The following is a 22,137-nucleotide window of genomic DNA, read 5'->3' as shown; positions in this document are numbered from 1 at the left end:
CAAGAGGAGAGATCAGGTATAGCAAGTGCTGCTGCCCACAGGACAAGGGTGACACCTGAGGATGGACCACCAGACTTAGGGAGTTACCCCTGAAACTTTGGTGAAGAGGTGGTGAAATCAGAATGGAAGTAATCTAAACAATGGAGAATAGTTAACCAACTGGAGGGGTTCTATCCCAAAGAAAGGCAAAGAAATGAGACAACACAGAATTTCAATGGGGAATCAGCGAGTCTGGCTCAGTCTGAGTGCTAACCTACATGTATGAGACCTTGATTTGATTGACAGTACCCCCACACAAAAGTTAAATGGAGAGATAAAACATACTTACGTTCTAATGATGTAGCAGAGAGGTGGAGTTGACAGTGATGCCCCAGGTAGGCAGATGAAGTTTGGGATCTGGTGCCTAATCAGATGACTAGGTAGCAACAGCTGCAATAGTTCTTAAAGTGAGAATGAGAGCACTTGCTGGGTCTCAGAAATGTGAGAGAGGCCCCATCAATCCACAGGCAAGCCTTTCACTGGAGAAATCTGCAAACACATGCTTGCGTCTTTCAACAGATGACTAGACAAAGATCATGTGGTATACACACGCTGAGGTAGGCAAGCCTGGGGAATATGTGACAACCCGGGATGCTGCTCAGCTTGGCCAGTCAACACCCCTTCCTAACCACGTAGCTAGCGACCTGGGACTCCCACCCACATCAGCTGCACATACGCCCTTTGCAAACAATGTTACTCACCTTAGCAACTCCCTAGTAACAGTCCAGGGACATATGAGATTGGTGGATGGGGGGCCAGTTCAGCTTGGACTGGTTTTGGATACTTATGTAATAAGACAAACTGTCCTCTGAGAACATTTAAGGAGAATATTTATTATCTTATGCCAACGCAGCAACTGGGTGTACACAGGATTAAAATCAGGTGCATTATGGGAAAGGACATAGGCAGTAGAAAAAAAAGCACACAGAATCCAAGTTGTCAATCATTCACTGCTCTTGGACAAGTATGTATTTATTCTCATATAGATTAAAAAATATATGACATGAAAGTAGAAGGAAGCTTATTTAAGAGAAGGGGGTAAAGGGTTGAAAGAGTAGTGTGGAGTGAATATCAACCAAATACATTACAAACGCACATGAAAATGCCATCATGAAATGTAGTGTTTTTTAGTAATAAAAAAAGAGCAAATGTGGGCTAGAGAGATGGCTTAGCGGTTAAGCACTTGCCTGTGAAGCCTAAGGAGCTTGGTTCAAGGCTTGATTCCCCAGGACCCACGTTAGCCAGATGCACAAGGGGGTGCACGCATCTGGAGTTCATTTGCAATGGCTGGAAGCCCTGGCGCACCCATTCTCTCTCTCTCTCCCTCTTTCTCTATGTCACTCTCAAATAAATAAAAATGAACAAAAAAATTAAAAATATATATAAAAAAGAGCAAATGTACTCAATGCTCTTTAAAAATGATTAAGATGCCAAATTGTATGTCATATATATCTTATTATAATTAAAGAAGGATAAAAACAAAGAAGTCTGCACACTACTTTGCTAGAAAAGGCTACTGTTGCAGTTAGGTTTGCACTGATGGCAGAAAACACGTGACCAAGAGTAGCTTGTGGGGAAAAAGGTTTATTTTGGCCTACAGCCTCAGGAGAAAGCTCCGTGATGGCAGGGAAAACAATGGCATAAGCAGAGGGTGGACATCCAACATCAGGTGGACAACAGCAACAGGAGAGTGTGCCAAAAATTGGCAAAGGGAAACTGACCATAATACCCATAAGCCTACCACCACCAATACAGTGTCTCCAGGAGATGCTAATTCCCAAATCTCCACAAACTGGGAAGCTAGCATTCCAAACACCTAAATTAGCCAGGTTTGGTGGTGCACACCTTTAATACCAGCACTTGGGAGACAGAGGTAGGAGGACTGCTGTGAGTTCGAGGCCATCCTGAGATTCCATCACAAATTCCAGGTCAGCCTGAGCTTGACTGAGTGAGACACTACCTCCAAAAAAAAAAAAATGTATCCGAAGTTTACGGGGGCCTCCTGAATGAAACCACGGTTACTGAAGAGTCTCTCCACACTGGAGACACTATACTTGCTAAAGGCAGGAAGACAAGTGCCCACTTTTTTTTTTGGTTTCTCCCTTGACATTCTCACATATTCTAAGAATGAGAGAACATACTGACTATACAGCAGTGAAATAAAAACCACCAGGGACCACATCTGAGCTGTCAGATTCTCCCCAGATCTTGACTAACCAGCTGCAAGTACTGTAATAGGGGCCCAGGAGTTTTAGCCACTCTAACCCAGGTGGCTCCACAACGACACTGGAGGGTAACTGGATGCTTGTTTAACACATGCGCAGCTCATAAAAGATACTCGGGTACCCTGTCAAAGCACACTAAATAGCAGTAATTCTGAGAAAACTAAGATTTCTCCATGCTGGGAAACAGTCTATAAAATCAATAACAACAACAAGTTAAAGAAAAAGTCTCCGTTTTTATTGAAAAACAAAAATCCATTGGCTTGTCATTTGTTAACACTGACAAAGGAGCACAACCTAATATTAACCTAGAAATATCTCACACACTATAATGCACCATGCGGATTCAGTTCTGGAAGCACTTTGTTTTTACACCTCAGAATAGAGTACCTGGCTTTTCCCCGAAAGCAGTTACAAACTCAAGCACTGTTCTAACTATATGCTGACCACTGATGTTCTTTTTTATGAAAGCTTTTAAAAAACATTTTCTTTTTTAAAATTTGTGTGTGTGTGTGTGTGTGTGTGTGTGTGAGAGAGAGAGAGAGAGAGGGGGGGAGGGAGAAAGGCATAGGCAGATAGAAAATGGGCATGCCAGGGCTTCTAGCCACTGCAAACAAACTCCAGATGTATGCACCACCTTGTGCATCTGACTTATGTGAGTCCTAGTGAATCGAACCTAGTCCTTTGGCTTTGCAGGCAATTGCCTTAACCACTAAGCCATCAACTGCCTGAATGTTGTTTTTTAAATGTAGTTTCTTAAACAACAATTTTTTATACCACTATCTAAATTTTGTTTCAAACAAAAATTCTCCATGTTTTATTCTTACCACTTTATTATTTGATTATATTCATTGTAGAAAAATGTAGATATGCAGTCAAAGAAAACAAGAATCACCTAACATCCCTCCCACAAATACAGTAATATGATTATGTATCCTCCCTCTAGTCTTTGTACATTTACATAGTATTTAAAAATAAAACTAGGACTGCAAAATGCTTACACACTGTTTCTATCTCATTTTATAGAGCAACCGTTTCTTTAGTACATTAAATATTCATGAAAACATGACCTTCAGTTAGAATTATGTTGGAAACATAATTCACATGTAATTTTTGCATATTCAGATTGCTCTGAATAGTTGCTATTTTAAGTAACACTAATCCAATATCCTTCTTTACATGCAGCTCTTTGTATAATCTCATAACTTTATAAAGAGAAATTCCTAGAGTACCAAAGTGCACATGTGTTTTTACCAAACTGTTCTCCAGAAAGACGCAGCGATTTCCACCCACCCACCTCATTACTGAGCAGCACAGGAAGCTGGACTGTTCTCCCCAGTCCTGATCATTGCAAATTTATCCAGGAATGTGAGAATGAGAATTTCTCACTTCTTCCCCTCTCCATTGTCAGACTGCCCCTTATCTACTCTGCTGGCCATGCTACTTGCTCTTCTGGGTTCTGGAGAAGTCCATGTTTCTGGGCGGAGCCTCCGATGCTGTGCAACTCTCCACCCTGGCTTTCTCACTGCAGGCTCTTCTTTTGTAGGCAAGCGCATGAAATTGCATTTCCCATTTTTGTTTTTCAAAGTTAAGCAAAATTCTCAAAATGATTAGTAGAAAGTCTTCTGGTGGCCGTCATGCTATTAATGTCTTGGTAATAAAACGGAATACTGGGCCATATTCTAAAAGGAAGAAATAGGCAGAGGTGACAAGCAGTAGTGAACATGCTGCGTAACAGTACAGACATAAAAGCAAAATCCGAAAATCCACCTTTTGTGGATCAGAGTGAGGATTCATGGAACATGCAGTTTTAATAAATTCTCCAGGTAATTTTATGCTTACCAAAACTTAAAACTCCACCAATCACTAACCAGATGGAACAAATAGTGTGTGTGTTCACATAAAGAGAAGCAAGCACAACTCTTCAACTCTTGGTTCTTCACTGCCCTGCTCTTAAGTCAAGTACGCTCCCACAAGCACATCCACCTACGGTTACATGCACTAGGACACACTGTCTGCAACGACTTCCACCTTGGATTATCACTTATCCAACTTCTTCCTCTACCTAAATCCTTCAAACTTACCTCTGATCTAGAATAAGAATTATTAGTATGGTGTTCCTTATTACTGCAGAATGGAGGCCATCACACTTAATTTTATCTATAGCAGCAATTTTCATTTCTTTCTCTAGGCCACTGAAAATAACCCATTTTAAAACACATACATACAAAAACCACAATTTTATATGCTTAAAGAGAGAACCCTGATTTCTATCATTTGAACATTTTTTTTCCTTAAGAAATTATCTTTGAGTCTGATACTATGATGAAGATGGGGCCAGCTGGGATCCTGAAAAACCCCACCTTAATCCCATCTGGAAAATAACCCTGGCTCTGCAGCAGCAAGCTGTAGTGAGTCACATTTCCAGCAAATGAACATGTGACTGTTTCTTAGCTGAATATGACTGTTTACAACTAGCTGTGCTTAGTATAAACTACCATTCCAATTTTTATTTTACTTTTTTTTTCAAACTTCAAATAGTTGAAGTGTTTTATCATAGTTACCAATGGCTATGTATCCTCTTAGGGAAGACAAATTATCCATTTTAACATTCTTGGGTTTGCCACAGCCTGCTTGTGCCAACTTGCAAGGACTACTTCCCAACTTGGTGGTGGTTTCAAATTGGCTGTGTTGGAACATTTATTCCATGTAGATCAGCAAACACTACACATTGTTTACCACCACAGTGTCTTCTTTCTATTAAAACCATGGCTCATTCCAGAGCCCCTAGGTGGTAACTCGTAGAGAGAGCTTCTACCAACCTTTCACATCTCACTAACTGTCATAGGACCTGATTTACATATGTATGTTCTAGGAGACCTCAAGATACACACTGTTTAGATATAAGAGAAATGGAGAAACTAAATGACCTGGGGCAACTTACCACTGTGTTTAATCAAGAGTCATAAACTGTCTAAATAAAAATTATGCACCCAGGGCTGGAGAGATGGCTTAGCGGTTAAGCGCTTGCCTGTGAAGCCTAAGGACCCCGGTTTGAGGCTCGGTTCCCCAGGTCCCACGTTAGCCAGATGCACAAGGGGGCGCACGCGTCTGGAGTTCGTTTGCAGAGGCTGGAGGCCCTGGCGCGCCCATTCTCTCTCTCACCCTCTATCTGTCTTTCTCTCTGTGTCTGTCACTCTCAAATAAATAAATAAAAAATTATTTAAAAAAAAAATTATGCACCCAGTTCAGCAGTCAATTTTATACGCATGGAAATAAAGGAAAGCTACTGATCTTCAACTCTTGACTTCAAGCAGCTATTCCCTGGCACCATATCAGTGCTGATATATTAAAAGTGCTGCTACCACTTTGCATGAATCTATCAAAGAAAAAGTAGCTTTGAAAACAACGGAAGCCATGTACAGAAGGATTCTTCTGAAGGGAGACTCAAAAGATATGCTCTAGGACTACGTGAAGAACCGAGACACACAAAGCCTGCCACTGCAGGTTCCAGTGGTTATGCATCATCAGCTAGAAGATGTGGCTGCTCACAATAAAGACATGCGAACGTGTGGACTCACCCATACTTGCATAAAGTACCTGAGGAGATGGGCCAAAGGTAAAATGCAAGTAAGAAAAAACCCAAGTCATGGGTTTGCAGAAATGAAAGATACTCACCTTCAGGTTGTGGAGGGTTTCTGACCACTCCATTGACCCTATCTGAGGTATGGTAGTGAGGAGTAAACTTTTGGCTTTATTGGCATTTTCTTTGAGGGTCTTTAAAACCCGGTCCACTGAAACCTAAATTAAAAAAAAAAAGCACAGGATTTTAATGACATTTGACAATACTGCAAATATTGAAAAACATCAAGCTCTTCCTTACTGATAGCATAATAAATTCCAGCCTAAAATTGCTGCTATATTGTCAAACAGGGTGAGTTTTCTAAAGGCATTTTTAAAGGAAAAAACTGGAGCCAAATTATTGTATTTAATGACCCCTAGTGAATTAATGGATTGGTTGCTAATATCACAACTCAACCAAATTCAAAGAAACCCCCAAAGCATCCTTTGAAATAAACAAAAATAACAACAGTAACAAAATCCAAGACAGGGGCTAGAAAGATGGTTCAGCTATTCAGGTGCTTGTCTGCAAGCCCTAATGACCAGAGTCCAATTTCTCATACCCACATAAAGCTAGATGAACAGTGGTGCATGTATCTGTAGTTTGTTTGCAGTGGCTGGAAGACCTAGTGTGCCCTCCTCTCTCTGTTTCTCTTCTATCTCTCTCTCTCTTGCAAATAAATAAAATATCTTTAAAAATCCTCAGAATAATCCCCACCATCACATACTTCTAGAAATCAAACAAAGCACTAGGTATGAAATTTAAATTTGATCAAATCTGTCGTTCTAGCTACCAACACAGAAGATACGGAATTACTGTTAAATTACTCTAAGAAATTTGAAGCAATTTAAGACCGTGGGAAACTCAACAGGACAAGGGCCTTTTTTTTTTTTTTCTTTCTCCCTTTTCCTGAAACCTCCCAGCCCAATTTGGAGGGTGGGCAGTTTCCAAGGCAGGGACTCACTCTAGCCCAGGCTGACATCTAACTCATAGTGCTCCTCCTACCTCTGCCTCCAGAGCACTGGGATGAAAGGGATGTGCCATCACACCCACAATTTTTTTTTTGGAGCCAGGATCTTACTATGTAACTCAGGCTGACTGTAAATTCATGATTCCCCTGCTTTTGCCTCTAAAGTGCTATGATTACAGGCATGTGCTACCATGCCTGACACCTTAGTTTCTTTATATAAAATTTGCAAGAAAAAAAGAAACCCACTCATGTGGCATGTAGCTCCGTGGTAGAATACTTACCTAGCATGCACAAGGTCTTAGGTTCAATCATGACAACTTTAAAAAAAAAAAATCGGGCTGGAGAGATGGCTTAGCGGTTAAGCACTTGCCTGTGAAGCCTAAGGACCCCGGTTCGAGGCTCGGTTCCCCAGGTCCCATGTTAGCCAGATGCACAAGGGGGCGCACGCGTCTGGAGTTCGTTTGCAGAGGCTGGAAGCCCTGGCGCGCCCATTCTCTCTCTCCCTCTATCTGTCTTTCTCTCTGTGTCACTCTCAAATAAATAAATAAATAAAAATTAAAAAAAAAATCATTTATAAAATTTAGTCAAGAACCAGAATTTTACTTGGGCATATTAAGGAATGACTATTAGAATAATTAGGTGATTATGTTACGTGCTTCCTGGTCTATTTCTGGATTAAAATTATGGATGGGAATACAGATGAAATGAACCAAAGAACTCCTATCCTCCACTCTATGTCCTGCTTCATTTCCACAGAGAAGAAAACAGGTTAAAAAACTTGCCATGTCACAAGTAAATAGAGGGTGGGCTCAAGCCAGCTGCACTTTTGTTTTAAAGGCCAGTGAGGCACAATACTTCAGGTAACATACATGGGTGGCTGAGTCGATGTCATGTTTATGTGAGTCTCTCTTGTGACGTTTGACATTATTTATCATCATGCCTTAACCACGAACCACGAACAGAGCTTAGAATCTCTGCGTTTCTTTTTTTTTTTAAATTTATTTATTTATTTATTTGAGAGCGACAGACACAGAGAGAAAGACAGATAGAGGGAGAGAGAGAGAATGGGCGCGCCAGGGCTTCCAGCCTCTGCAAACGAACTCCAGACGCGTGCGCCCCCTTGTGCATCTGGCTAACGTGGGACCTGGGGAACTGAGCCTCGAACCAGGGTCCTTAGGCTTCACAGGCAAGCGCTTAACCGCTAAGCCATCTCTCCAGCCCTAATCTCTGTGTTTCTATACAGCAGCTCTGACTGCCAGCTTTCCAGCCTTCATCTGGTGTAACAATCACTACTACTCTTGCAGAGGAGGCAGGAAGCAATCTGCTCTCAGGAAGTAGCAGGAGCTAAAGTTTCCTATTCATTGAAAGCAAGCTATCCTGTAGCTCAACAAAGCTGCCAAGCCAGATACAGCCAGCTGGTAAATGCTTGGCTGCAGTGTGTGTCACTGAGTCAGAATAAAGCATTCTCTAAAAACAAAGAATCTGGGATCACTTATGTCTCCCAACACATGCATGCATGGACAGAGTAAGACTCTTGGGTTCTCTTTTATGTAAAACTGAATGATAAAACAAGAACTCTCAGCCTGACAGTCATGTCCTGTAAGTTCAGTTACTTTTTTACTTCTCCCTTCACAGCTTTCACATGGCTTTATTCCTTTCTACGTTTTATTTAAAATATATGTGTGTGTATGTGTGTGTGTGTGTGTGTGTGTGTGTGTGTGTATGTATGTATGTGTGTTTTTTGAGGTAGGGTCTCACTGTAGTCCAGGCTGACCTGGAATTCACTATGTAGTCTCAGGGTGGCCTCAAATTCACGGTAATCCTACCTCTGCCTTCGAAATGCTGGGATTAAAGGTGTATACCACCACACCTGGCTTATTTAAAAAAAAAAAAAATATATATATATATATATATATATATATATATATATATATATATATTTTTTTTTTTTTTTTTTTAATTTGAGAGAGAGTGTGTGTGAGGATGGGCACACTAGGGGCTCTTTCCACTGCAAACAAATTACAGAAACATGTACCACTTTGTGCATTTGGTTTTATGTGGGTACTGGAATTGAACCCTAGAAAATAAACGTAATGAACTATAACATCGTATAAGAAAATTATACTTAAAATATGTCTATATCCTTAAAGGAAGGTCCAACTCTCAATTTAATTCCTAACACATCTACAATATGCCTACATTGCACTCTTTACTACTAATTCTAGGGTCTTTATTTTCTTTTTTTCAATTCATTATTTTCCAGCAGAGAAGAGGAGAGGAGTGAAGGGGAGAGAGAGGAGAAAATGAGCACACCAGGCTCTCTTGCCACTACAAATGAATTCCAGAGGCATGTACCATTCTCTGTATCTGGCTTTACAGGGCTACTGGCGAACCGAGTCCAGGCTGTCAGGCCTTACAAGCAAGCGCCTTTAACTGCTGAGCCACCTCTCCGCCCCCATCCCATTCTAAGTCTTTTAAACTCCATAGAGAGGCACTTCATACACGTGACACAACAGTAATAGTGAACACATTTCTCTTAGTGGCTCAGGACACGGAACCCCACCACACCTGTCCAGAAGATAATCCCACTTACTGCTTCTTCATGTTCCTTCCAGCAATCATAATCTGTTGCCATGGCAATGCTTGCATAGCAAATTCCAGCCTCCTTAGCAAGAATCACCTCTGGAACAGTGGTCATATTGATAACATCTGCTCCCCAGGTGCGGAACATGAAGCTCTCTGCCCGGGAGCTGAAACGAGGCCCCTCAATGGTGACCATTGTCCCCTTGGAGTGGCACCGAAGTCCTAGCTTCTTAGCTGTCTCTATGAGGACCTGAAGAGGAAGAACCACAAACTCAAAACACATGAGCAGTCCAAGATTTTATTTAACAAATTAATTAAGTAGAATTTTTACTGTAATGACCCCAGGAAACCCTGAAGAAGAGCGCAGACTCTCGAGGCCTGCATTCACTGACAACCCTGCTCTCCGAAGCCCCTGCACATACAGCTCCTACCATCAGAGCCAGCACGGAGCCTGATCTGTGTTCCAGGCATCAGCTTAAGGACTCATCTACTTGTTGAGTACTTCCAGAGACTAAGCCGGCCTGTAAATCTGGACTTGCCTGAGCTCATGACTCCCCACGCTCTAAGGCCTCTCGTCATACGCATGAAGAGCTGTGCTGTGTTCCATTTCTAAGCTGCACGGGATGTTAATATTCACTGCTCTTTTACACAGATTCTGTAAACTCTGGGAAAACTCTGTTATAGAAAGTGATTCTTAGCCTGATGTCACTCCAGGGGCATATGGCAAGGCCAGCCATACAATTTTTAGAAACATTAAAATTTTCATCACTGTGTTTAGTATTTTAATTAATATGATTGATTTTCAATTTAATTTCTTTTATCTTTTTCTTTTATCTTTTTCCAACTTGGTAACTATTAGCTTAAGAAGCACCATTGTATGCCTTGCTTTTGCCATGTGTAAAATGGGAATGTTGTATAACTCAAGAGATGATGTGACCATTACATGTGCTGAGGACACTGTAAATACTAGTACATGGTAAAGAGGTCTTCTAATGAGTATTAATATTGGCAACATTTATAACTTGCCAAATAATTGGCAAAGGTTGCTGGGATAACAGATAAATAAAATGGAGTGTCTCAAAATCAAAAGTCTAGGTCAAAGTTTTATCTGCACATATCCTAACCATATAAGCAAATCAACTGTTTCTTTCCATAAGCCCACAGCTTACTTAGGAGGTCAACCTGGGCAAGAGAATGAGTTCCAAGTTGACCTGGCTTAAAAGAAATTTTTTACAGAAAATATAGGTAAAAATGAAAGGGCTTATACACTGCCTCCTCCCTCCTCTCTTTTTTCAAACGTAAGACAGAAATCAGTCCTGCCTTTGTCAAATGGTTTTGAAGAATAATGGAGAGTTGGGAAGATGGTTATGTGGCTACAGGTGCTTGCTTTCAAAAACTGCTGTTCCTAGTTTGATTCCCCAGTACCCATGTAAAAGCCAGATGCCCAATGCGGCATATATGCTGGAATTCCTTTGCCATGGTAAGAAGAGGCCCCAGCATGCACATACTCTCTTAAATAAGTAAATAAATAAAAAAATTAGTAAAGAAAGGAATGGGTTAGAGAGATGGCTTAATGGTTCAGGTGCTTGCCTGTGTAGCCTAAAGACCCATGTTCAACTCTCCAGGTCTCATGGAAGCCAGACACACAAGGTGACGCAAGTGTACAAGGTTGCACACGCACACAAGGTGGCACACAAGTATGGAGTTCAACTTCAGTGGTTGGAGACCCTCGTGTGCCAATTCTTTCTCTCTCTCTCAAAAAAAAAAAAAAAAAAAAAAAAAAAAGCCCCAAACCAAACAAACAAACAAAAAAACCAAACCAACCAACCAACCAACCAAACAAACAAAAAACCAAAACCAAAGCATTAACGGCCAGGCATGGTGGCACCACCTTTAATCCTAGCACTTGGGGAGGCCAAGGTAGGAGAATTGCTATGAGTTCAGTGCCAGCCTGAGACTACATGATGAATTCTAGGTCAGCCTGGGCTAGAGCAAGACCTCATCTTGAAAATAAAAAACGAAAAGGAATAATGGATGGGCTGTGGAGATAGCTTGGCATTTAAACGCACTTGTTTGCAAAGCCTGACAGCATAGGTTCAATTTCTCAACACCAAGTACAGCCAGCTGCAAAATGATTCATGTATTTGTCATCTCAATGAATATACAAAAACAGGAGGCAGGGCCGGGGGACCCTGATGCTCACAAGCCAGCTAGTTCAAGGTCTGTTTCTGTCTGGTAGTTTGTGTGTAACAGCAAAAGACCTTGTTTCCAAGAAGGTGGAGCACAGACGTTCAAGCTGTCCTCTGACCTCCACATACACTCAGTGGCATGCATACCCCCACCCCGACATAAATAAAAATTAAAGCCACCCAATCCTGCATACATGTCCATTGATAGAGCAGCCACTGTCCAGGCACAGTGACTTTGTGGTCGGCTCCCCTCACTTCCCCACCAGCCCACTCTGTTCCCCAGAGCCACTGGTGCTACATTCCTGACAAGAAAAAGGGAGTTTCTATAGATGGGAAAACCTGAATGCAAACAACTAACATATGAAACCAAGGCAAGATATCCCCACCAAGACTGCCTAGTCCTGTAGTTGAAGCCTCTAAGGAGAACTATATAGAGGAAACCCCATACAAAGAATCCCAAAACACAACTTGAGTAACATATACAATACACTTAAAGAGGCTGTGGTGATTTGATTTAGTTATCCCCCATAAACTTAGGTGTTCCGAATGTTAGGTCTCCAGCTGACAGCAGTTTGGGAATTAAAGCCTCCTGGAGGCCATGTATTGTTGGGGGCGAGCTTATGAGTATTATAACCAGCTTCCTCTGGCCAGTGTTTGGCATACCCTCCTGCTGATGTTGGCCAGCAGGTGATGTCCACCATGTCTACTCATGCCATTGTTTTTCCCTGACATCATAGAGTTTCCCTTTGAATCTGTAAGCCAAAATAAACTTTTGCCCACTAGCTGCTCTTGGTCAGGTGTTTTCTGCCAGCAACAGAGGGCATGAGTAAACACCTGAATGAAATCCAAGAAAGTTCAATCAACTGAAAGAACTCGACACCCAAATGATTTCATAGAGGACACGAGCAAATGCCTGATTGTGAAGACTGGTGTGCAAAGATTGGTGTGCCTAGAAGGCTTAGGATGTTGTAGGTAATCCCAGTGCCAGGTCACCCCCTGAGAGTTACTGGCCAGGGAGACCCATGAGTTTCCCAAATCAATACTACTACCAAGGCTCTTGGTTGCCCATCAGAACTAGATGATAAGATCCTATTGCTGAAGACAAGCCACCCCGTACTAACATGAACAAGGATTTTAGCCACACCTCATTCCTGTAGGTTGATTTATGAAGAAGATTTTACTAGTTAGGTGATTCTGACAATATCACTGATGTTTTGAACTGTACTTGACTTGTGAAGCTGAGAAGAAGAAAAGCAGCCCCTGTGGACCACACAATGCACCTCCGAGTCATGGCAGACAATTTTTTTCTCCCTGGGAGATGAAGCTTAGATTCATTTTTACTGCTGTTGTAAAATGTCCCCAGTAGGCTCATGTGTGTTCATAGCTGGTCCCTAGCTGGTGGCACTGTTAGGAGGATTGTGTCACCTTCAGGAGATAGACCATGGTTGGAGGAAGTGGGTCATTGAGGACAAGCTTTGAGGTTTTTTTCATAGCCTGGCCCACTTCCTGATCGTCCTCTCTTCCTGACTCTGGATGCAAGGTAAGTAGCTCTGCTCCATGCCTTCCCTGCCAACGACTGAACCCTCTGAACTAAACAGCCATTAAGTTACTTCTGAACAGGTGTTTTGGTCACAACAATGGGTAAAGTAACAAATTCAACAGCACTGGCCCACAAAGCTGACCACGCTTCTGAGATATCACTACTGTGTTGGAGAACAGGCTGGAAAACTCAGTACTAAGGCCCCAATATGACCATGTTCCTTCAGATTATCAATAAACATGTAGTTTTATAAAGATAATCACCAGCCACTGGCTAGGCACTCTGAACCCGGCAGGCATGGTGTAAGGCACTTCAATCTGGCTCTTGATTAACATGCTTCCCTGTACTGAATTATTTAAAAGCCATCCTGAGAGCAACATCACCATTTATTAACAAAGGGAAGTTTGCAGCTGAGTGTTTCCGCCTACAAGGACTGAAACAAGGATCCACGAAGCTATTGTCACAAGTGAAGCCAAGGGAAGAGCAGGCACCACCTGCTCCGCCAGCCAATCTGCTTGAGGACCCCTGCGCTCTTGCTCTATGCTGGTGTGCTTCGAGAAAGACTACAAACCTCTCTTGTTTTGGGGCAAAACGGCTCAGCCATTGGGATATGGCATACTCCTCGGGTACAGGAATGACTTCCATCGTACAAGGTCTGAGGTCTTCTGGATGTCCTACAAAAAAAATGAAGTGAAAGTTTAAAAAAAAATTTTTTTAGGCACCATCTCTATCATTCTAGGGCTAGTAAACCACTCCAATATCTAGGTCACTCAGCAGCAATCACCAGCTACAGAGAAGATGAAAGTTAACTGTTAACAAAGCATTTTCAAGATGGCATCTGGCTCTTGTAGCTCTTGGCTGACATGGAACAGGGATTGTAAGTACAAGTCAACTATGTGTGCAGGAAGGGCAGGCAGACACTCAGGAAGTCAATCTGGAAATAACTCCACTGTCCAGGTTCACATGTTCCTGAAATGTAGGTTTTGATTCAGACGATATCCAGATTTCTCCAACATCTTGATTTTTCTAATCATAAAATATAGTGCTCTATTTGTACAGGTGTTAGGAAGATTAAACTCAATCAAGATACCCTGATAAGGCAAAGCAGGTCAGAAGTGAGGTTTGAGCTCGAGGCAACTGAGGATGAAACCAGATTAAGGCCCCCACGCTGTCAGGGGCCCAAGGAAGAGACAAGTGCACTAACAAGAGTTTCTCATTCCTGGGAACATGCTGGAAGGGAAGGTACAAAGATGCCCTTTCATAGCCTGCCCACCTATTCTTGATGGGTGTTCTGCACCAAGTGTTAATATGTTCAGTGAGATGTTTAAAGAATGAATCCTAAATTCCCATAAACAGCAACATACCTATATAGTATGAATCACTGAGGTACCATTGCAATTCTAACTCAGAGCAATGGTAAAGTGGATGACGCCACCAAAAGAAATTCAAAAGAAAATGAAACGTGTGTGGTTTTAAGAGTACCTGACCTCTCCTGAGGGCTGGCTCTCCTTTATCAGAGTAATTGGATACAAAAGCCCAGAGTACACCTGCCAGGCATAGCCCACTAGTAGGGGCTGTTACCTAAGCCTTTATTGCCTATTTCCAGTCAAAACTGCTCTTCTAGATTCACACCCTGACTGATAGGTTGGTTTGGTGACTGACATGCACAAGACATGTAATTTTTTTCCTCTGTGTTGAAATTTCACACTGAACAATTATCTTGGACAAGTTACAGAATATCTATCTTAGGCAAGTTACTGACTATCCCTGCGTTCTTTTTGAGCACCATCCTCTCTGCTACAGTCTGAAAGCATGTACACCCCCAGATTTCTACACTTAAGTCTCAACACTTAAGGAGATGATACCAGGATGCTACAATCAGGTCATGAGGGGCAGAGAGAATGACTGGTACTACTGGCCTTAAAAAGAGAAGTTTGAGCCAGGCACAGTGGCTCATGCCTTTAATCCCAGCACTCGGGTCTGCTGGCAACTTTTCTTACCTCTCCGCCTTCAGACCTGAAGAACTTTCTGTTGTTCCTCAGCTAGTTAGTCTACAGTATTTTGTTACAGTAACCTAAACAGTTTCACACCCGCTTCAACATGCAAGCAGGGAACAAAAGCTTCCAGTGACCACATCTCCGTACAGTGCGGTACAGTAACACCTCCATGTTACATGTCACTGATGACCTCCCCCAAGATACCCACACACTTATCCCCAGAACCGAGGACTACTTAACCATTCCTGGGAAAAGAGAACTAAGACAGCAGATGGAATTCAAGGCTACTATGAAGCAGACCTTGAAATAGATTATTCTGGATTAAGTAGGCAGGACAAATGTCATCACAGAAGGAAAGCAGAATGCCAAGAACTTCATTCCTCACTGCTGCCTCTGAAGATGGATGGGGCCATCAGCCACGGAGTGTGGAGGATATCCAGTAAGGGAACAGAGTCTGTGCCCTGCCAACATTACTGTTTTCTTTCTAACCCATTGAGACATGGTTTTAAATTTCTTACTTACAGAATTATAACAAATTTGTGTTAGGTACCTCAGTTTTGCTAATTTGTTATAGTAGCAATAGGAAGCTGACACACAGTAATTTGAAATAGGATTAACCCAGCTATAGTTTCTACATTAGTAAAGAACTATTGCTAAAGGTCTGTCTTCTTCTCTTCCTTTAACTGGTAACCCCTTCTGTCAAGGCAAAGAGACTCACTTCATCTTCCCATGAACTTGGGATCCCATGGTGTAACATGGATTCCAGGAACTGACTGATCAGGTCGACTCTTCTATGCATGGGCTATATGCCACTGGGATCTCTCTGCATCTCAGTGATATGAACTTCATTAGACTTAAAAATGGGAACAGAGGTTGGGTGTAGTAGCACATGCTTTAATCTCAGCACTCAGGAGGCAGAGGTAGGAGAATCACTGTGAGTTTGGGGCCACCCTGGGACTACATAGTGAATTCCAGATCAGCCTGAGCTAGAGTGAGACCCTACCTCAGGGGAGAAAAAATGGAAATAGAACCTCTGATCCCAGATAGTCCATGTGAGGACTGGATGAGGTATTGCAATGGTTGGCATGAATAACGACTGTTCATGGCAAATTAGACACTTCCTTTCTCTTCTATAAACATAGGAACCCAATACTTGATAGGCCTCAAATCAAGGAAACCACCCCTGTCAAGGCTGCCAGGCAGGGAGAAGTGCTAAAAAAAAAAAGTCAATGACAAAGATCACCTTTGTCACTGAAGAGTGAAGGAAACTGTTCACAGGCAAGAAGAATGAGTACAAGGTCGCAGGGATGAGAGTGGCCAGGACGAAAAGCATGTAAACAGGCTGGCAACATGGCTGCCCCACGGACTTCTGGACTGTGTTTCCAGTGAGCTAGAAATTGAGATTTTATGCAACCTCCCACATGACTGAGGTGTGATCACGTTATGTAAGTGAGCCTGGCCACTGGCCACGTTGGTTAGGATCACCTCACACAGCATGCAGAGTCCAGAAAAAAAGTACGTCTAACCCCCCACCCCCACTGCACCCCTTGCTGAGGGGCTCTGGCCTGTAAAGGTCGTTAAAGAAGAACACCTGGCACTTGCAGACACAACAGGAGAAAAGCCCACTGACTGACAAGCTGTTTCTGAAACAGAGACCCCTGAAGTGGGAAATGTGAAGGTGCAAAGAAGCTGAGGAAAACCACTGCTTTCCAGCAGTCATAAACACAACTACCTCTGAGATGTTTTCAACTGTGGCCTCCATCCCCCATCACACAGGCACAAGAGCTACGAATACACCGACCAAGCAACAATGGCTGCACGCACCTCACACGGAGGGCCTTTCTGGGAAGGGACTCTCCCCGCATCAGTGCAGTCCAACAGTAATGTGCTGAGTTCCAAGGGAATCCTGACAACAAACGCAGCAACAAGGTTAGGAAGTCGAATGGGCCCACTCCATTAACCAGAAGGAAAAGCAAAGTTAGGACTCTGGACAATTTCATTACTGTTATCCCACTGTTCCAACCTCAAGAGTACCTCTAAGTGCTCATGCCAAAACAACAACAAAAAACCCACAAAAGCAATGGATGTTTACATCCTAATGATTACAGACTGCTCAACAGATAGGGTTCAGTTTTCCCATATTTTCTGCAGTATTTTATGAGGACTTGCTAAACAAAAGTCCTAGCTCTAACATGAGTGGTGACCAAAATCTGTCCACCTCAGTTTGCTCACCAGTAAAAGGAGAGACACCAAGGAATGTAGGGTGTGCTTCCTAGTGCTCGGATACTTCGCAGAGGCAGCTGAAATGCTGCGACACACGCCCCAGACAACGGCTCTAGGCCACGGTACTAGCAGCTTGATGCGGTTGTGTAATCACAGCCTTAGGTTCATCACCAAAAAAAACAAAGCGTTTGGCATACCAGTAGCACTGAACCACTCGTGTTTTATTCACGGAACTGCAAGCATGCAAAACAAATGAAGGCTGGTGGGAAAGGCTTACACGTGTCAGACTTTAATAATGAGTCAGATCCTTTTAAGGGGTCCTAAACCATTTTCAATAGCAATAGTCGTTATACACAGAGAGAGAGAGAAAGAGAAACAAAGTGAGTCATCATTCTAATGGCCTAAAACCATCCGACATATTAAGAACTTAATACTTTTAACTTTGGAATCATTCAGAAACAACAGGACTTCATCTTCAGAAACCAGAGTGCTCAGAAAACAATCAATACCTCACTGGAGAGAGGGAAACACACAGGGACCCTGGCTTCCTAAGTATAAAGCAAAAGAGAAAAAAAAATTTCAAAGGTGACAGGAGATAATTATATGTCAAAAATCTTCAATATTAAAGAAACTAGAACAAGTTATACCAAATTACAGGAAGGGCTGAGGTTCTGAACCGCTTAAAGGACATCATTTCCTTCCGGACAACACTGTTACTTCAGAAACCCTGTAAGCTGCTGCTGGCCACAGAAAGCAGCAAATGTGGCTCCCATACCTCTGACCTCTTGGTTTTTGTCACATTTCTGGGGAGAAGTATGGAAGGCAGCTGGAGGGGCGTTGGAGGAGAAGGGCGGACTGTTCAGGAAGGAACCGACAAGGAGAAAAGCAGTGGAGACACAAGAAGAGAAGGTGGCCCAAGCACACACAGGCAACAGGAAGTCATGATGTGGAGTCACTGGCATAGGGTGGCAGAGGCTCCCACGCAAGGACCATGGAGGGGCAAGCAGCAACAGTGTCACAAACTTGAGAGATGGAAACAAAAAGAAGACAGAAGGCAACCAGGGAAACGATGGAGTTACAAAATCTCCTTGCCCCGCACTGAGCAGCCGGTGTGGACGTCATCGGGGCGGGCAGAGCTGAAAGCCCGTGGTGAGGTGCAGCTGAGGTGACAAGCCCTCCCACTTCCAAGCCTGTGGCAGCGTTTCTGTACTGGTTTCCTCACATAAACCGGGATGGGGAGAGGAACCGCTGCATGCAAATAGCAGGACTAACTGTGGCACCCAGCGGGGACTAAGAATCGGTGGTGTAGTTATTTAAAATGGGCATCTGCAGGTGCATGCGTGTGCACAGTTGTGTGGCAGCCAGAGGACAACCTCAGGTGTCATTCTTCAGGAGTGCTAGTCACCTTTTTAGAAACAGGGCTTCTTGTTGGCCTGGAGATCACCAACTAAGCTAGAAAGGTCGACCAGTGAGGCCCAGGAACCTGCCTCTCTCCACTTCCCCGGGGCTGGGATTACCACCACTAGGTAGAACACCAACCCTGGAATTTTCAAATGGGTCCTGGGCCCTGAACTCATGTTCAGAGCCTCATACTTGCAAGGTAAGCACTGCACTCACCGAGCCACCTCCCCAGCCCGACACCTCAGTTCTAGGGCATGTGGTCACAGGGCCACAGAGATGACCTCAAACTGAGGGTGGACACCACACCAAGGACATCTAGGACAAGAAGATGACAAAGGAAAACCTGGATACAAGTTGCTGGGAGGGAGGATGGAGTCAGGTGCTGGGGGTGCCCATGCCTGCCTGGTTTCCCTGTGAAGTTCATGACGCCATTCTTAGCGAAGAGCCAGCCAGGAAGACTGGAAGGAAGATTCAGAAACAGTCATGGTGGATGGTAGCCCCCAGAAGGACAGAGCGATACAAAGGCTCCTGCTAACCTGATCGTTATGTGTCTCCATTCTTTTTCCCTTTTTGTAACCTAACTCAGGCTATTCTCAAACACACCATCTTCCTGCCCCAGCCTCCTGTGGGATGGGGCTATAGGTATATACCAACAAGCCCCGTGAATGAACCTCCATATCTAACCTTCAGAACCAACTGGTTTCCAGGGTTACAGCAAAGGCTGATGGGTGAAACCTAACAGCAGAGCAAACCACCTCAGGAGCCCGAGCACTTCAAAGGATGACATCACGGGAGAAGCCCGAGGCTGGGTTGTGTCTGGGAGGGGGACTGAAATGGGCAAAATCCATCCTTCAGCACTGAGTGTTTACTGCGGGACTTTCCTGATGAGTCACAATGCCTCACAAAGGCTGTTCCAGACCCCTCCTAATTCTTCCTGCAAGAAGAGAAGTTAAAGAAAACAATCTTCCAAGGGAGGACCCCAAAACTCCTAGGAGTCAGCCCAACATCGTCATGTAGCAGATGAGGACATTAAGCGATGAGAGAATCGGGGCAGAGCCAGGAAGAAAACTGGATGTCCTGACTTCCTGGGTGGTACTTCTGCCAGTGCATTCTTTACACGCCACCTAAACAGGGTCCACAGAGCAGCATGGTAACCAGTTTAGAAAAACCACTTGACACTGGGGCTCAAACCTTTCTTTCATCTTTATTTTATTTACTTTTTGTTAATTTTTACTTATTTGAGAGTAACAGAGCGAGAAAGAGAGAAAGAAGCAGAGAGAGAGAGAGAGAGAGAGAGAGAATGGGCGCACCAGAGCCTCCAACCACTACAAACAAACTCCAGATACATGCACCCCCTTGTGCATGTGGCTAACGTGGGTCCTGGGGAATCCAGCTTCAAACTGGGGTCCTTAGGCTTCACAGGCAAGCACTTATCGGCTAAGCCATCTCTCCAGCCCCCCATGTTTATTTTTTATTGTTGTTGCTACATTCTTTTCATGACAAAACAATAACAAATTTCTATCTGGGAACTTTCCTGAAAATGCAGCTATTAAGAAAATAAAGCTTCCTTCCTTCTTACTGGTGTTTGTTTCATCAGGAGGTATTTTTTGAGTCACAGAAACAAGTCCTACTAGTTTGATTTGGAGGGGGGGTATAATATGTGTGCACGTGTGCAGGGGCACGCATGCCACAAGCATGTGTGTGTGAGACAACAGCATTGGGTGTTGGTCCTGGCCTTCCACCTGAAGGCAGGGTCCCTGTCTTCCTTTTCCCCATAGGCATTCCGGGATTACCAATGCCTGACACAACATCTGGGTTCTGACCTGAGGTCCTCACACTTGTTGTTTTGTTTTGTTTGTTTTTTTTTTCAAGGTAGGGTTTCACTTTGGTCCAGGCTGACCTGGAATTAACTATGTAGTCTCAGGGAGGCCTCGAACTCACGATGATCCTCCTACCTCCGCCTCCTGAGTGCTGGGATTAAAGGTGTGTGCCAACACGCCTGGCTTTTCTTTTTTTCAGTTTTTTTTTTTTTTTTTTTGAGTCCTCACACTTGTGTGGCAGGTGCTTTATCCCCAGATAATTACCTGTTTAAAAGCTTAATACATAAAACTTTCCAAACAGTTTTTACATTTAGTTTGTTCCCTTATGGTGAACCAAATTTCTAAAACAATGGCAGTTGATGGCAAAGGGAGGGAGGATATGTATAGAAATTGTTATCTATGTCACATCACATGGGCAAACAGAACTGTGTGGTAAAAGAAAGGCCCTATCACAATTCTCCTGCCCAGACAGAAGAACTTGTAGCAATATCTAACAAGAAGTAGTTAGAAAATGGAGGGACCACGTGCCAAAGGAACACCGGGAAGAGACAACAAAATGCCTCTTACAGAAGCCAGCCTACGCAACACATTCTAGTGTTAAAGCCAAATGTTCAGAATGGCATGTGAATGAGAAGCCTCTGGCTACAAGGCTGATAAACAGAAACATTAGCAAGGCCAGACAAATGCACAGTCATGCTTCTGAATTTCACAGCCTCCTCTTAGGATCCAGCTAGGTTCTACAAGGCCCTTGCCAGGCCACAGGAAGGGAAGAGGTAACACAAACATCTGGCTCTATAAAATGCTTGGCAGATCCTGGGTGGGCTCAAAGGAGGAAGTTCCATCTTTTAAGCTACCAGATCTCAGAAAGAACTGTCACAGTCCAAAGAGGAAATAACCGCAGAAGTGATCAGCAAGCAACTCACAAGGTGATTCACGTAACTGCTCCCTGGACGGTGAGCAGCAGAGTGATCTTCACAAGATTCCAGGATGCCCAGAAGACATGCACAAAACTGGAGTGAGAAACTAAAATCCCAGCAGGGGCTCTGAGAGCAGCTGAGCCATCTCCAATCACATGGCAAAGCCAGAGTCCAGGGAGGGAAACCTACTTTGACTCCTTGTGAGGTCTAATCTTCTCCCCTCGTTTGCAGAACATGGTGCTTCAGTTCCCCACAGGTGGTAGGATGAAAAGCACACTGGCCCCACACATATAATGGTATGTATGTCCCATAAGAGAGAAAGCTCAGAAGTATCACTCTGATAGTGTATGCCCTCCAAAAACTTTTAAAACAGAAATTCCATACACGATTTTCTCAGGATACATATAAGACTAATTCTTTTCTCTGTTCAAGTGGACTATTTAATGACTACATAGAACAAGTGCCAGGCATGGTGGCACATGCCTTTAATCCCAGCACTCGGGAGGCAGAGGTAGGAGGATCACCATGAGTTCCTGGCTACCCTGAGACTACATAGTGAATTCCAGGTCAGCCTGGGCTGGAGTGAGAACCCACCTCGAAAAACAAAATGAAAG

The 22,137-nt window shown here is 43.4% G+C and overlaps 1 protein-coding gene across 2 annotated transcripts in view; it reads right to left on the bottom strand.

Moving 5' to 3' along the window:
* Window positions 1-3,076: 3,076 nt before the first annotated feature.
* Window positions 3,077-22,137, bottom strand: part of LOC101603099 (S-methyl-5'-thioadenosine phosphorylase) — a 43,868-nt gene continuing 24,807 nt past the window's right edge. The window contains exons 5-8 of one of the 2 annotated variants that reach the window (XM_045141787.1): window positions 13,737-13,839; window positions 9,447-9,686; window positions 5,940-6,062; window positions 3,077-3,943 (exon numbers count right to left, since the gene is read on the bottom strand). In XM_045141787.1, coding sequence (XP_044997722.1) covers window positions 3,905-3,943; window positions 5,940-6,062; window positions 9,447-9,686; window positions 13,737-13,839 — 505 coding nt within the window. In that variant the 3' untranslated portion in view covers window positions 3,077-3,904. The remainder of the gene's footprint in view (window positions 3,944-5,939; window positions 6,063-9,446; window positions 9,687-13,736; window positions 13,840-22,137) is intronic. The other variant, XM_045141788.1, reaches the window with a different exon arrangement.

Source organism: Jaculus jaculus, chromosome 1 (assembly GCF_020740685.1).
Source record: "Jaculus jaculus isolate mJacJac1 chromosome 1, mJacJac1.mat.Y.cur, whole genome shotgun sequence".
Taxonomy (NCBI): Eukaryota; Metazoa; Chordata; class Mammalia; order Rodentia; family Dipodidae; genus Jaculus; species Jaculus jaculus.
The sequence above is the reverse complement of the archived record's forward strand: the minus strand, read 5'-3'. Positions and strand labels throughout refer to the sequence as shown.